Here is a 14,523-nt window from a genome sequence, read left to right as displayed (position 1 = left end):
GTACAATCTCGGCTCACTACAACCTCTGCCTCCTGGGTTCAAGTGATTCTCCTGCCTCAGCCTCCTGAGTAGCTGGGACTACAGGCTCCCGCTGCTGTACCCAGGTAATTTTTGTATTTTTAGTAGATACGAGGTTTCACCATGTTGACCAGGATGGTCTCGATCTCTTGACCTCGTGATCCACCCACCTCGACCTCCCAAAGTGTTGGGATTACAAGCGTGAGGCACCGTGCCTGGCCCGCCTGTTTTTAAGTCAACCTTGTTGAGGTGTGATTTGCATTCCATGAAATGCACCCCTTTCGTGTCCATTTGATGAGTTCTGATGCTGGGGTGTCCTGTGTTCATGAACTGGGGTCCTCCCTGCCCCACAGCCTTCATCCCAGCCCCGGCCATGGGCAGCCGTTGGTCCACGTGTCCCTGGGTGTTAGTTTTGCCTTTGCCAGGGATTTTTAGGTGAGCGAGTGGGTTGGCTGCCTCTTCCCCAGAGTTGTCTCTGAGGCAGGGAGGTTTGTTCCCTGCAGTGATCTCGGAGGGGGATTTTGGGTCCGAGTCCTGCCTCAAGGTTTGTCTCTGGGCCAGGCTGCATCTGAGGGAGGGTCGGGGTGCTCATTTTGGAGACTGCTTTTCTCTCCCGTCTCCTGCTGTGGAGACAGTGGCTGGCGGTGCTGCAGTGGCCTCAGAGAGTGTAAGGTTGACTGGGAAGTAGGTTTCTAATTGTCTAATGCTGTTGAATATTTTGAGTGCACGTTGTGGGAGTTGGGGAGACGCTGGTTGGCAGGCTACCTGCTACAGCCCCAGCTCACATGTGTATGTTGTGAAGGAGCATTTTTAGGGTTATAGAATAAATTTTAGGGTTATAGAATAAATTTAGGGTTATAGAATAAATTTTCTCCAAAATAATGGAGGAAAAATGCATGAGGGTAGATAACTAGGTGGGAAAAAAGTTCCACTTAGAGGATGCCCCCCGCCCCAGTATGCTCATAGTCCCAAGTTGCTAAAAGACAATAAATTAGGTTGGGCATGGTGGCCCACTCCTGTAATTCCAGCACTTTCGGAGGTCAGGGTGGGAGGATCACTTGAGGCCAGAAGTTTAAGACCAGCCAGCGCAACATAGCAAGACCCCATCTCTACAAAACATTTGAAACATTAGCTTAGGTGTGGTGGCATTACCTGTAGTCCTAGCTACTTGGGAGGCTGTGACAGGAGGATCACTTAAGCCCAGGAATTCGAGGCTGCCGTGAGCTGTACTCCAGTCTGACCAACAGAGAGAGACCCTGTCTCAAAAAAAAGAAAGAAAAGAATCTATCTAATGTCCATCTCAGTATCTGGTTTGGAGAAGTCAGAGATTAACCCAGTTTCCTGGTGCCATCTTGTCGCTGCCTCATGACCTAACTGACACTTGATGTAGAGGTTTGAAGCTGGGAGTGGGAGTTCTTGCTTACAGGCCTTCGAGAGACACTTGAGCTCTTTGTGGAGCACAGGGCAGCCTTCCAGGGAATTCTGAACTTTGTCCATGGGTCTCTTCATAGAATCAATATCCTGGGCTGTCTTGGTCATGCATGGCTTCTGTGACCACCGAGTGCACACACAGGGCCCCAGCGTGTTCCAGAAGACGGTGGGATGAAAGCGGGGAGAGCAGAGGGCACTGGTCCCTGCTGGGCGTCCCTCCAGCCTGAGGATGTGCTGTCTCTGCATTCCACAGGGATGCGTGTCCCCAGGACCTGCTGTGCAGGGGGGGATGATGACCCCTTCTGTTTCTCTCTTGGGAGCCTCTTGTGACCCCCACTCCTGGCTTCCCCTCTCCAGGCTTTGTAGGTTCACAGCCTCTTTGATTTCATAGTTTGTAGGGCAGAGGGTTTGTGCTTTAGCGGAAGTGACACGCGGGATGCATCACACACAACCCCAGCTCCACACATGTGTACGCACACTCAGTGTCTGGGATGGGAGTGGTGTTGGCGGGAAAGCAGAGGTGGGGCTGGGGCTGAGAGGGGGACAGGGTGGGGGTGGGGAGAGCAGAGGTGAGGCTGGGCCAGGCTCTGGTGAGAAGGGGCCGGGGTCTGGTGAGAAGGGGCCGGGCGGTGGGGGGAGGGTGGATGGGTTGGGGGGAGAGCAGAGGTGGAGCTGGGCCAGGCTCTGGTGAGAAGGGACCGGGGTCCCGTGAGAAGAGGCCAGGGTCTGCCAGCACAGGGGTGGAGTTAGAATCTTCACGCTTCCAAAGGTGCTGGGGCATGGTCCTCAGAGCTCCAGTCCCTCTGGGCAGCCCCCCATTGGGGATTTGGGGTACATGGCATATGGGGCTCTGCAGTCCTGCAGGGGCTGCTTTAACAGTACAAACCCAGGGATTCTGAAACTATAGGTCACTTATGTTTTTGTTTCTTATAGTCTTTACTACCGTTTTGTGAAACCAGCATTCAGCAGATCACACTCTGTGGAATGCCAGTGTGCAGGATTTGGCAGGTTGGTGCCAGCAGCCAGGAGAAGGGCTGAGTGATGTCTCGTAGCTGGTGTTTGCTGGCTGTGAGTATGTGGAGGAAAAGCAGAGAGGCCAGGCGGGGATCAGGCCACACTGGGCTGCAGGCTCCTGGGAGCCCAGGCTGGAGCACTCAGATGCTACTCGGGAGGCGGAGGCAGGAGAATGGTGTAAACCCCGGGGGCGGAGCTTGCAGTGAGCTGAGATCCGGCCACTGCACTCCAGCCCGGGCGACAGAGCGAGACTCCGTCTTAAAAAAAAAAAAAAAGAAAAAGAAAACATTGTATCAGAGCTTTAGTGGTGCCTAAGAGTAGACACAAAGCTACAAAGCTTCTCTTTCGCTGGATTTTTTTTTTTTTTTAGACCAGAGTCTCGCCCTGTTGCCCAGGCTGGAGTGCAGTGGCACAATCTATATCTCGGCTCACTGCAGCCTCTGCCTCCGGCACGATCTTGGCTCACTGCAACCTCCGCCTCCTGGGTTCAAGCAGTTCCCTGCCTCAGCCTCCCGAGTAGCTGGGATTACAGGTACCCGCTGCCACGCCTGGCTAATTTTTGTATTTTTAGTAGAGATGGGGTTTTACCATATTGGCCAGGCTGGTCTCGAATTCCTGACCTCATGATCCACCTGCCTCGGCCTCCCAAAGTGCTGGGATTACGGGTGTGAGCCACTGGGCCTGGCCCTGCTTGAGTTTTTCTGGGAGATTTTGGAACATAGAGAAGTTTTTCTGTGGGCTTGGTCAGTTATGGTGCACCCTCTATACTGTCTCTTCCTGCGGATGGGCACCTGGGCATGGCCACCTGCGGAGCCCTCCTTAGATGAGGTATCTTGGTGCTTCCCGAGGAGCAGGCTCCTGCGCCGCACAGGTGGGCTGCCTGGCACCTGCTGGGAGAAGAGGCGTGGGAGTTACGCCCTCGGGCAGGAGAGGAAAAGTGCTCTCCTGAGTTCGTGGCCAGCACGGACTGTTACCACTAAAAGGAAGAAAAAGTTAAGTTGAGAAGTAAATGTGGCATCTATTTTAATTAGCTTTTAAAATTACTAATGCCGCTGGATTTTGTTTCGTTTTCGTTTTGTTCCTTGTGCGTCTTCTGTGGAACCCTGTGGTTTTTGAAATTTTGTGTTTTTCTTTGTCTTCACCCTATTAGTTCACTGTTCACCTCCGGGTACGCTCTCACTTGGTTTTAAAAGTCCTTATTCTTTACTGTGCATATCTTGTTCCTCTAGATTTGATTTTTGATGTGTGGATTATGGGGAAGCTCAAACCTTGATTCGCTCGCCTCCTCCTTTGTCTGTCTGGTCATTCGTTGCGTCTGTTGAACATTTAAAAAACGCAGGTGGCCTTTCATGCAGAATGGCCAAAATGGCTCACATGCAGCCTCATTGCTGGAGGTGAACGTGGTGTAAAGCGGCCTCCATGTGTCCCAGGGGACTGGCCTATTTTAGATGCCTGCCCAGTGTCACCTCCTCAGCCTCAGGTCACTGTGGGTGAGTTGACCGGCACCCAGGCCGCTTGGTAGCCAGTGGAGAACGGTCCTGGAAGTGACTGTGAGCTTGGCTGTATCCTCCAGCCTTGGGGGTTGTGATCTGTGCTGTATAATATACTGTAACAGTGCAGAGGCCAAGGCCTGGAGGGGGCCGGTGTGGGGGCCGGAACCAGCCTGTGGGCAGAGTGCCCATGCACCCTGCATTCCTGCTCATACAGCGTCCCTGCTTCCCCGACCTGTGCCTCAGGCCCAGAAAACCCCCTTTCAAGCTGCCTCTTTCCCGCTGGCCATCCTCTATCCCCGGGCCCACCACCCTCCCTTCCTCCCTTCCTCCCTTTGCCTCTTTGTCTCGCCTTGTGCGTTTCTTGGAGGCTTCCTAGGGAAGCATCCAGTGAGGCAAGGGGACCGTGGTGGCCCCTGCTGACCTGGGTGATATTCCTGGAGGTGCAGCTTGTCTGCCTGTCTGCCTGCCTGCCTGGCCCCCTGTCCACCCTGGACCTGGGCTGCTGTTTTCTCTACCCTTCCCTCTGCTCCCTGAGTCTCTGTGACCTCAGGCAGCCACTCCCTCTGCTGAGGAGCTCCCAGGACACCGGGAAGGGCCTTGGTCTCTGGAGCCAGCACAGAGGGAATCAGCATGGCCACTCTCTGAGGACTGCATCCTGGCTGCCTGTGCTCCCGGGAGAACATCTGTGGCTTTTTCCAGGTTGCTGTGGGAGCCTCACCTGCAGGTGGCACCTTCTCACCTCCTGGGCTGGCTCACCTGCTAAGGGGGCTGCGGGGTTCCCCCTACTCCTGATCTGTGTTGATAAGGGGGTGCTAAGGGGGCTCTGGGGTTCCCCCTTCTGCTTTGTGTTGGTAAGGGGGTGTTAAGAGGGCTGCCCAGCTGCGTGAGAGCTAGAGAGAGGTGGGGGCTGTGGTGGTTGTTGCTGAGTCTTGCAGTGTTTCAGAAGTTGGGAAATTAGGCTGTTATGTAGGATCTCCTGACTTTGACATGGTGGCGGCCAATTCAAGTATTGAAAATTCCCTTCAGTCCAAACTGCAGGCTGACTGAGATTCCCGCCCTGGGACAGTCAGGGAGGGTCAGGGTTGGGGCTTTCCGTGAGTGCGTGCCACACACAGCCCAGCCTTGGAGATGGTGGCTCTGCAGGCCCGTGTCCCAGCTCTGTGGTGACTCTGGGAGATGGGGAGACCGTAGGGCCTGCCAGTCATTGGCCTGTGGTTCTACCCTGCAGAGGCTCATGGCTGAGCTGATGAGATGCTCAACCCTGGTCAAAAGTCAGCAAGAAGGCCTGGGAGCCTGCAGCGAGGGGAGCACGGGGCCAGGGAGGCCTGGGGCGGGGGCGGTACAGACCCTTGGCTGCCTTCTCCTCTCCTGTGGGAGAGTGTGTGTGCATGTGGAAATTTTGTGTCTGGCCCACCCGCTGCTCTGCACACTGACCCAGCCTTCCACACTGACCAGCCTTCCACAGGCAGGAAGCAGGGCTGCTGTGAGCTAGAAACTGGGCTTCTTGCCTGGTGGCAGCCCGGAGGCTGCAGGGAGGGCCTGGGGCACCTGAGGTGAGCTGTGGGAGGGGGACTCAGGACCACCAGACCCAGGTACCAGTGTCTGGACCACTGGTTCTGGGGAGGGCCAGATGTGCTGCGGGGTCCGAGTCAGGCTCTGTGGGGGTCTTATGGCCCCTCACTGGAGCCCCACCCCGCCTGGAGTCTGGGAGATGGGCAGCAGTTGCCTGGTCACTCTGGTGTTCACCAACCGGGCTCCTTCCCCGGGATGCCGCTTGGGGCCTGGGAGAGGCGGAGTGGATGGGCCTCCCTCCTGACCCGGGTCTCTCCCGCTGTAGGTTCAGGACTGGGAGAGGCGGTGTGGGTGGGCCTCCCTCCTGACCCAGGTGTCTCCTGCCGCAGGTTCGGGACAGGGAAAGGCGGCGTGGGTGGGCCTGACACAGGGTCTCTCCTGCTGCAGGTTCAGGACTGGGAGGGGCAGCGTGGGTAGGCCTCCCTCCTGACACAGGGTCTCTCCTGCTGCAGGTTCGGGGCTGGGAGGGACAGCGTGGGTAGGCCTCCCTCCTGACATGGGTCTCTCCCACAGGTTTGGAAGGCGCTTTGAGTCCCCACTGCTGTGGCAGAGCGCCATCATGATCCTGACCATGCTGCTGATGCTGAAGCTGTGCACCGAGGTCCGTGTGGCCAACGAGCTCAACGCCAGGCGCCGCTCCTTTGCAGGTTGGTGGCCGGCGCTTTGGAATAAAGTCCCAGGGAATCAGGACGAAGGTGACTCTGGTGAAATAAAAGCCACTCTAATCTGTCCTGATCCAAGCAGCTTTCATTTCGCCAGGTGGTGCTGTTATCTTCAACTGATAGTGTTTTCAGTGTGTTAAATGACTTCAGTTAAACAGTTTATAACTTGAAACAATTCAAGATAATGATTTCTTCACTGGAAGCTGGGTGAGGCCTTAACACAGCCTCACAGTTCTTGGCTGTGAGCGCCATCCCAGACGGTTTGTGTGTCCCAACAAGAAGTGCTCATCTGTGCCTGGCTGCATCCGGTCAGACGGTGCCAGGTCAGGCGTTTGGTCTCTGTGTGCGTGGCCTGTACACACAGCACACCTTTTCAGTTTGGCTGTGACTCACGGGCTACCTTAGCCAGGGCCTTCCTCACAGACCTTGTTAAACAGACCCAGAGTCACCCCACAGGGTCAGGCAACCCCTTTATCCGGAGCACACGGGCAGGGTACGCACACTGCCGAGTTGACAGCCGGGCAGGACCAATTACATGCTTAGCACATGCTTAGCACACATGACTCCTTAACCTTTGGTGGCTTAGAAAATAGAAAATACTTCTTCCAGTGTTTGCCTTTTACACAGTTTGTTCCAGTCTGAACCCTGTTTGAAGATGCAGGCTGGCAGGCTTCTTGTGTGCAGGAGGGTTAAAGCCTTCCTTTTGTTTTTCTTCTAATTTCTCAGTCGAAGATGGCGCTCCCTTTGGCTTTGAGAGAGAGGTTGATCTCAGCTGTCGCTTGGAGAAAAGTGTCTCCCTCAGAGTTTGTTTAGTTTGGGGCTTCTGTGGATTTGAGATCTTGCCGGGGAGTTGTGTCCCTGTTTCTATTCCCGATCACTGGTTCTTCCTGTTGGAGAGGATCCCACCTCTCCCTTTTTGTCTGCTGCTGTTTCTAGACTGAGGTGAATGTGTGCTGCTTTCAGCCTCTGTAGAAACCCGACCAGCCTCCAGCCAGTGTGACCTGGGCCAGGTAGTGTCATTGTGGCTGCGAGATGAGCACCAGCGTCTTTTTTTTGTTCTGTTCTTTCTTCCCATTCCCGCCATTCTCCTCTCCTCTGAGTCTCTGCTCTGTTCCCTCCTATTGTGATTTGGGTTTGAAATTACACCAGAGATGGTGCTGACGATACCACAGATCTTGCCTAGAGAGCAGGCTTTTTTTTTTTTTTTTTGAGACGGAGTCTTTGCTCTGTCGCCCAGGCTGGAGTGCAGTGGCGCGATCTTGGCCCACTGCAAGCTCCGCCTCCCGGGTTCACGCCGTTCTCCTGCCTCAGCCTCCCGAGTAGCTGGGACTACAGGCGCCCGCCACCACGCCCGGCTAATTTTTTGTATTTTTAGTAGAGACGGGGTTTCACTGTGTTAGCCAGGATGGTTTCAATCTCCTGACCCCGTGATCTGCCTGCCTCGGCCTCCCAAAGTGCTGGGATTACAGGCGTGAGCCACCGCGCCCGGCGGAAAGCAGGCTTTTAAGAACTGGCCGGATTCCCCGCGAGGTGAGGAACTGTGGTTTTACATTTCTGTTTAGGTGACTCGGTCTTGCTCCCTGCAAGGCTTTGCTCCTTCTCTGGAGCGGAGCTCCTCATGGCGTGTTCCCTGCCCCTTTGAACCTCAATATTTAACTTGGAACAAGAATTTTCTCACTGTGGGAGGGCCCGCCAGCCGAGAGAACCGTTTGTGCCTAAGATGCCCAGTGCATTGCTGGGTGTTTCTGCTGCCCTCAGCTCTGGATATGAGGCCAGACCTTGTGATCTTGTTGAAGGTGGCCTGACACGAGGTCCCAGAGACGGCGGGTTGTGAGTGTCTAGGCAGTGCAGCCAGCGTGGAGTTTAATGGGAATGTATGTTGGAACACTGGCATACCCCTAGAAGCGGCATCGTAAGCTCCCACCCACATTCACTTTACCAGCAGGTGCACTCTCGTCTCATCAAAGGAGCGTTGGATAAGAAGGGAGTGGGATGGTGGATGCCTGGCATTCTGTGTCACTTCTTCCAAAGGAGTACTTCTCTTCTGGTTCCCCAGGATGAGTTAAAAACGTGAGTCCCTGTTTCCAGAGCTAGGCCGGGAATCCGAATTTTAAACACCCTCTGTGGGTGGGCAGAATAATGGCCCCGAGAGGCATCCATGCCCTGATCCTGGGAACCTATGACGTGCTACTGTACATGGCGGAGAGACTCTTGGGTGGGGCTGGTCCTGGATTATCCGGTGGCCTCACCTAATTCCAGGGGTCCTCAGACGTGACAAGGGCCGCAGACGAGATGGTCAGGTGCTGGAGCTGAGGGCCCGGCTCTCTGCCATGGGTCGGCCGTCGCTTTACAGGCAGCAGAGCCCCCAACCACAGGGAGCTGAGTTCTGCCCATACTTGAATGAGTAGGAGACACAGCCTTGGTTTTAGTCCAGGAGACCGTTGGGCCTCTGGCCTCCAGAATTAAGATAATCAGCCTGCGTTGTGGCTGCCACGTTTGTGGTACCTTGTTACAGAGGCGATAGGAAGCTGGGGCACCCTTTCCTCAAGGCCTGGAGTATTTGGGAAGCAGTCCAGGGCTGCTGTGAGGGGGTGAGGGCTGGGCTCCTGGGGTCAGCCTGGGTGCCCTGTGCCTGCCCTCCCCCTGGGGGGGACTGAGAACCAAGCTGCATGACTCCTGGGCCCCAAATGACTTCAGGTGGGAAATCCACTCCTGAACTCTGTGTCCTGAGGCGTAGCTGTGTGTGTTTAAGAATTCTGGAGATTTACATCTGTAGCACTCTTAATACTGGAGTCCAGTTTGAGTTTATGCATGTCCCTGTCCCCTTGGTGGACACGCCCAGACCTGTTCCTACAGGGCACCTTGATGAAAGGTGTGGGCTCATGTCCTCTCATCTGCCAGGAGAGGGGAGGGCAAGGCAGGAGCATCACTGAAGTTCAGACTGAAAGCTCCGGCTTCTGGCCACCCGATCTGTAGCTCCTGCAGCACGGCCCCGTGCCAGGCAAGGTGGCCAGCCCCGTCTTCCTGTCAGCGGCGTCACCTCGAAGGGAAGGTTGTTGGCTCTGAACATGTTCTGTTTTTCGTTTCTTTCTTTTTTTTTTTCAACCTTTTAAGTTCAGGGGTACATGTGCAGGTTTGTTATATAGGTAAATTGCTTGTCACGGGGGTTTGGTGTACAGATTATTTCTCTAACTCCTGAACTCCTGACCTCAAGTGGGATCCACCCACCTTGGCCTCCCAAAATGCTGGCATTACAGGCGTGCGCCACCGCACCCGGCCAGTGTACAGATGATTTCATCACCCAGGTATTAAGCCTAGTACCCACTGGTTATTTTTCCTGGTCCTCTTCCTCTTCCTGCTCTCCACGCTCCGACAGGCCCTAGTGGCTGTTGTTCCCCTCTATGTGTCCATGTGTTCTCATCATTTAGCTCCCACTTACATGTGAGAATATGCGGCGTTTGGTTTTCTGTTCCCGTGTTAGTTTGCTAAGGATGATGACCTCTAGCTCCATCCATGTTCCTCTAAAGGATACGATCTTGTTCTTCTTTGTGGCTGCGTAGTATTCCGTGGTGTATATGTACCACGTTTTCTTCATCCAGAAGAAAGTCTAGATGATTTTCATTGATGGGCATTTAGGTTAATTCCAAGTCTTTACTAGTGTGACTAGTGCTGCAGTGAACATATATGTGCGTGTGTCTATAATAGAATGATTTATATTCCTGGGTTTTATACCCGGTAATGGGATTGTTGGGTTGAATGGTATTTCTGGTCTTTGAGGAATCACCACACCGTCTTCTGCAATGGTTGAACTAATTTACACTCCCACCAACAGTATATACGTGTTCCTTTTTCTTCACAACCTCACCAGCATCTGTTATTTTTTTTGACTTTTTATTAATAGCCATTCTGACTGGTGTGAGATGGCATCTCATTGTGATTTTGATTTGTATTTCTCTAATGATCAGTGACATTGAGCTTTTTTTATATGCTTTTTGGCCGCATGTATGTCTTCTTTTGAAAAGTGTTCATGTCCTTTGCCCACTTTTTAATAGGGTTATTCGTGTTTTTCTTGTAAATTTAAGTTCCTTATAGTTGCTGGATGTTACACCTTTGTCAGATGAGTGGTTTGCAAAAATTTTCTCCCATCTGTAGGTTGTTTGCTCTGTTGATAGTTTCTTTTGCTATGCAGAAGCTCTTTAGTTTAATTAGATCCCATTTGTCAATTATTGCTTTTGCCAAGCACATTCTTGAGCCTCACCCTAAGGGTGAGGACATGCTAAGGGGGACCATGGGCCTTGGGAGGCACAATTCTTGGCAGACTGATGAGGACATGAAAATAACTTAGGAGGAAACATTTGAAGCACTGCATTTCTTTTTTTTTTTTGAGACGGAGTCTCGCTCTGCCGCCCGGGCTGGAGTGCAGTGGCCGGATCTCAGCTCACTGCAAATTCCGCCTCCCGGGTTCACGCCATTCTCCTGCCTCAGCCTCCCGAGTAGCTGGGACTACAGGCGCCGCCACCTCGCCCGGCTAGTTTTTTTGTATTTTTTAGTAGAGACGGGGTTTCACCGTGTTAGCCAGGATGGTCTCGATCTCCTGACCTCGTGATCCGCCCGTCTCGGCCTCCCAAAGTGCTGGGATTACAGGCTTGAGCCACCGCGCCCGGCCTGAAGCACTGCATTTCACTGTGCTCATGGATAGTCAGATGACCTAAGGAAATAAAAGTGTAAATGTTTTCCAGCCATCTTTTATAGGGATGTAAGTTTTGAAGGTCACAAATTCAGTTTGAAAGTTAATATAAAAGAAACATAAATGGTATTAAGAAAGAGTAGATTACTTAAGCAATTAAATACATTATTTGTTGTCTGATTATAAAGAACAGTGCATGCTCATGGTAGACATTTGGGGAAGACAGATATAAAGTAAAACAACTTCTGGCTGGGCGCAGTGGCTCACGCCTGTAATCCCAGCACTTTGGGAGGCCAAGGTGGGTGGATCACGAGGTCAGGAGTTCGAGACCAGCCTGGCCAACATGATGAAACCCCATCTCTACTAAAGATACAAAAAATTAGCTGGGCGTGGTGATGCGTGCCTGTAATCCCAGCTACTCAGAAGGCTGAGGTGGGAGAATCACTTGAACCCAGGAGGTGGAGGTTGCAGTGAGCCAAGATTGGGCCATTGCACTGCAGCCTGGACCACAGGGCGAGACTCCATCTTAAAAAACAAAACAAAACAAAAAAACAGCTTCCACCCCACCCTCCAGAGGTGACTACTTTGAACGCCGTGGCATGCTTCCACGTCTCTTCCTTTTTTCTTCTACGGTCTCCTTTCACAAAATTGGCATAATTTTCAAAATGATGACCAGACTTTTAAAAGAAACCCTCATTCCACTGAGACGTTTTCCCACACTCTTTTTCATTGTGAGTCAGGGTTGGGGCCTGATCACTCCGTCATCTCCCTCATCTCCCATCTCCCTCATCACTGGAGGGAGATGACCCACAGGGCCCTGAGTGCCCAGCCTGAGGAAGGCAGGGCCGGCACCAGCACGGTGCCACCCCTGGGCAGAGCTGAGCCTCTTTGGCCAGGCCATGGCTGACTGTGGTTGGGAGTGAGTGCACACCTGTCTCGTGTGCTGGGTTATTTCTTTTTACCTTTCACTTTGCATTATGGAGAATTTCAAGTGTTTACCAAGTAGTTAGGGTGGTATAGAGCCCCGAGGGTGATGGGACCCGCAGTTGCATTCAGGTCTCCTTCCTGCAGGTTTTTCTTTTCTTTTTTTTTTCGAGACAGGGTCTCACTCTGTTGCCCAGGCTGGAGTGCAGTGGTGGTATCAGAGCTCATTATTGCCTTGAATTCCTGGGCTCTAGCCAAGCGATCCTCCCACCCCAACCTCCCAAAGCATTAGAGTTACAGGGTGAGCCCTTGTGCCTGGCAGTTTTTGTTGTTTAAAAATCCGTAGGTTTTTAACTTAACTCCTCTCGACTTTGGTCTGTATTAGCGGCATCTTAACAAGATTGCTGACTACTCCTGCAGGCTGAGTTTTGGGAAGCCCCACAGTGGAGATGGCACTCCTGCTGTTTCTTCCTGTCTTTATGTCCTTGGAGTGTAGACAAGGAAAAGGTGTTCTGTCCTTGACTTTTTCTGTGAAAGAGCATTTTAAAAAAGCAATGGACCCCGAGGCCCGATCAGATCCAGGTTTGGTTCTTGTGTTTCGCAGGATAGTTGCATTGTTCCATAGGAGGTGTGTGTGGTCAGCGGCCACTGTGGGGCTCATGCTGAGGCCGGGAGCTCGTCAGGGCTGCAGGATGTTTGTCGTCTGTTAGCTGGAGCCCCTCTGCAGAGAAACGGGCTGGTACCCATTGTTCAGCTGTCCACAGGTATAATTTATAAAGGAAATGCAGGTGGTTCCCTGGCATCTTGCAGTGACGAGTGCATGTTTCTGAGTCATTCTGAACGTGTGAAGTGGACGGTTGGTGGTTACTGGATTATCACACTTGTTAAAGCTCCAGTTCTTCCCTCTGGCCGGGGAGCCGCGTCGGGTGCTGCTGGGCCCTTTCCACCCAGCATGAGGGGTCTCCACACAGGATCTGGTGTAACAAGGTACTCATGTGGCAGCTACGTCTCCTGCCCCAGACCTAGAACCCGTCGTTTCTCCAGGGAGCGCTGGTATCTGGGACACAGCGTTTGGAGACCACAGCCTGGGCATGCGTGAGGTTGGCCTACAGGTTGAGTTTTTGGCTTTTTCAGCGGGTGGAGCTAGGGAGTGTGTTTTGGTGAGGTGAAATACTTCATGAGCGGACACCAGTTCTTCCCATTTTACTTCAAACCTCTAGGCCTGGCCGCGTTGCTTAGCCTGAGGTCTGCCTCCCTTCTGCCCTGTACCAGCTCCCTTCCTCTAGGACCCCACAAATAATGGAATGTGGCCCCCTCATGCCTCCCTTCGTCCTCTCTGTGTGCGGCAGTCTGAGGGTCACCATGCCGGCACCAGCCTCCTGGTGACTGAAAACGTTTGTTTTATTGGGGGTGGGGGTTTATATGCTCAGGATTGCACATCCTCAGGGCACTTCCCGCTGGGGACAGAGGTCAGGTCACTGCTGCATGTTATGTCACCGGGAAACAGATGCACCTTGTCAGGGGTGCACCAGCAACTGGATACATGGGGTCATTTGTTTCATTTTAAATATTTGCTTTTAAAAAGTTTAACTTTGTTTTATCATGTACTTTTTTCCTTTTAAGTTCCTCTTGGGGGTTATTTGAGAAATAATTGTCTGTGGCTCAAAGTCAGGTGGTTTACTTTACTTCAAATTTCTCCCAAATCTCAACACTCAGAGTTCTAGGCTGGAGGCCAGGGAGAGGGAGTGGCTGCTGGTTAGTCGAGGGTTTTTTTTTGGGGTGCTGAAGATGTCCTGAAATTAGACAGTGATGGTGTTTGCACAACTGTGGATATCCTAAAAACCATTGAATTGTACACTTTAAACAGGTGAGTTAGTTGTAGCTCAAGAAAACTGGAAAGTGTGTTGTATGTAGGGGTCAGGTGCCATCTTGCCTGCATTTTCAGGGGTTTATTGAGATTCTTGGACGTCACACTAGGAATCCATCTGCCTGTGTACCTCCCATTGCGGGCTTGCCTGGGCCACTGTGATCATGTGCTCTTCCCTGGTCCCAGGCTGGCTGGCACCTCCCTGTCACTGTCACCCCTGCACTCCCCCATACATGCTGTACCGACAGGGTACGGTGCAAACCTTTCTTCATGTGCTGACAGAAGCGGTCTCCAGTCGTGACATGGACCAAAGTCCCAGGAAGCAGGTGATAGCCTCTGTGGCCCAACCATCCTCCTTCCTGCCAGCCCTGAGGACTTGTCCTGTCTCTCTTGTTCCAGTCTCTTTGGCTACTCCACAAGTTACCCCAGATCTTAGGACTTGGAAGGACAACAGTTATTTTGCTCGTGAGTGCATTTTGGGTGGAACTTGGCAAGAACAGCTGGTCTCTGCTGTCCTCAATCTGGGGAGCTCAAAGGCTAGGGCTGCAGCCCTTGAAGCTCATTCTCTTGCTTTGTCTCTCTCTCTCCCTTATTCACTCTTTGGCATGGCTGGTGCTGGCCATCTCCTGGGACCTCCACCCGGGCTCTGCTGGGACATCCACCAAGGCGGCCTCATGAGACCTGGGCTTCCTCACAACATGGCCAGGTCCCAAGGGGGAGCTTCCTGGGAAAGCAGGTGGAAGCTGTATCTTTTTTATGACCTAAGTCTTGGAAATCACAGCATTGCTTCTGTGGACTGGAGTGGTCACAAGCCCACCTGTGATCAAGGGGAGAAGACACTGACACCACCTCCCA

At 52.8% G+C, this 14,523-nt stretch overlaps 1 protein-coding gene across 3 annotated transcripts in view; it reads left to right on the top strand.

Annotated features, from left to right (window-relative positions):
* The window catches only part of PQLC1 (PQ loop repeat containing 1), a 44,709-nt gene that overhangs the window by 1,323 nt on the left and 28,863 nt on the right, over positions 1 to 14,523 (top strand). For all 3 annotated transcript variants that reach the window (XM_011934366.1, XM_011934365.1, XM_011934364.1), the window contains exon 2: positions 6,042 to 6,175. In XM_011934366.1, coding sequence (XP_011789756.1) covers positions 6,042 to 6,175 — 134 coding nt within the window. The remainder of the gene's footprint in view (positions 1 to 6,041; positions 6,176 to 14,523) is intronic.

This window comes from Colobus angolensis, unplaced genomic scaffold (genome assembly GCF_000951035.1).
Source record: "Colobus angolensis palliatus isolate OR3802 unplaced genomic scaffold, Cang.pa_1.0 Scaffold135, whole genome shotgun sequence".
NCBI lineage: Eukaryota > Metazoa > Chordata > Mammalia > Primates > Cercopithecidae > Colobus > Colobus angolensis.
The sequence above is the reverse complement of the archived record's forward strand: the minus strand, read 5'-3'. Positions and strand labels throughout refer to the sequence as shown.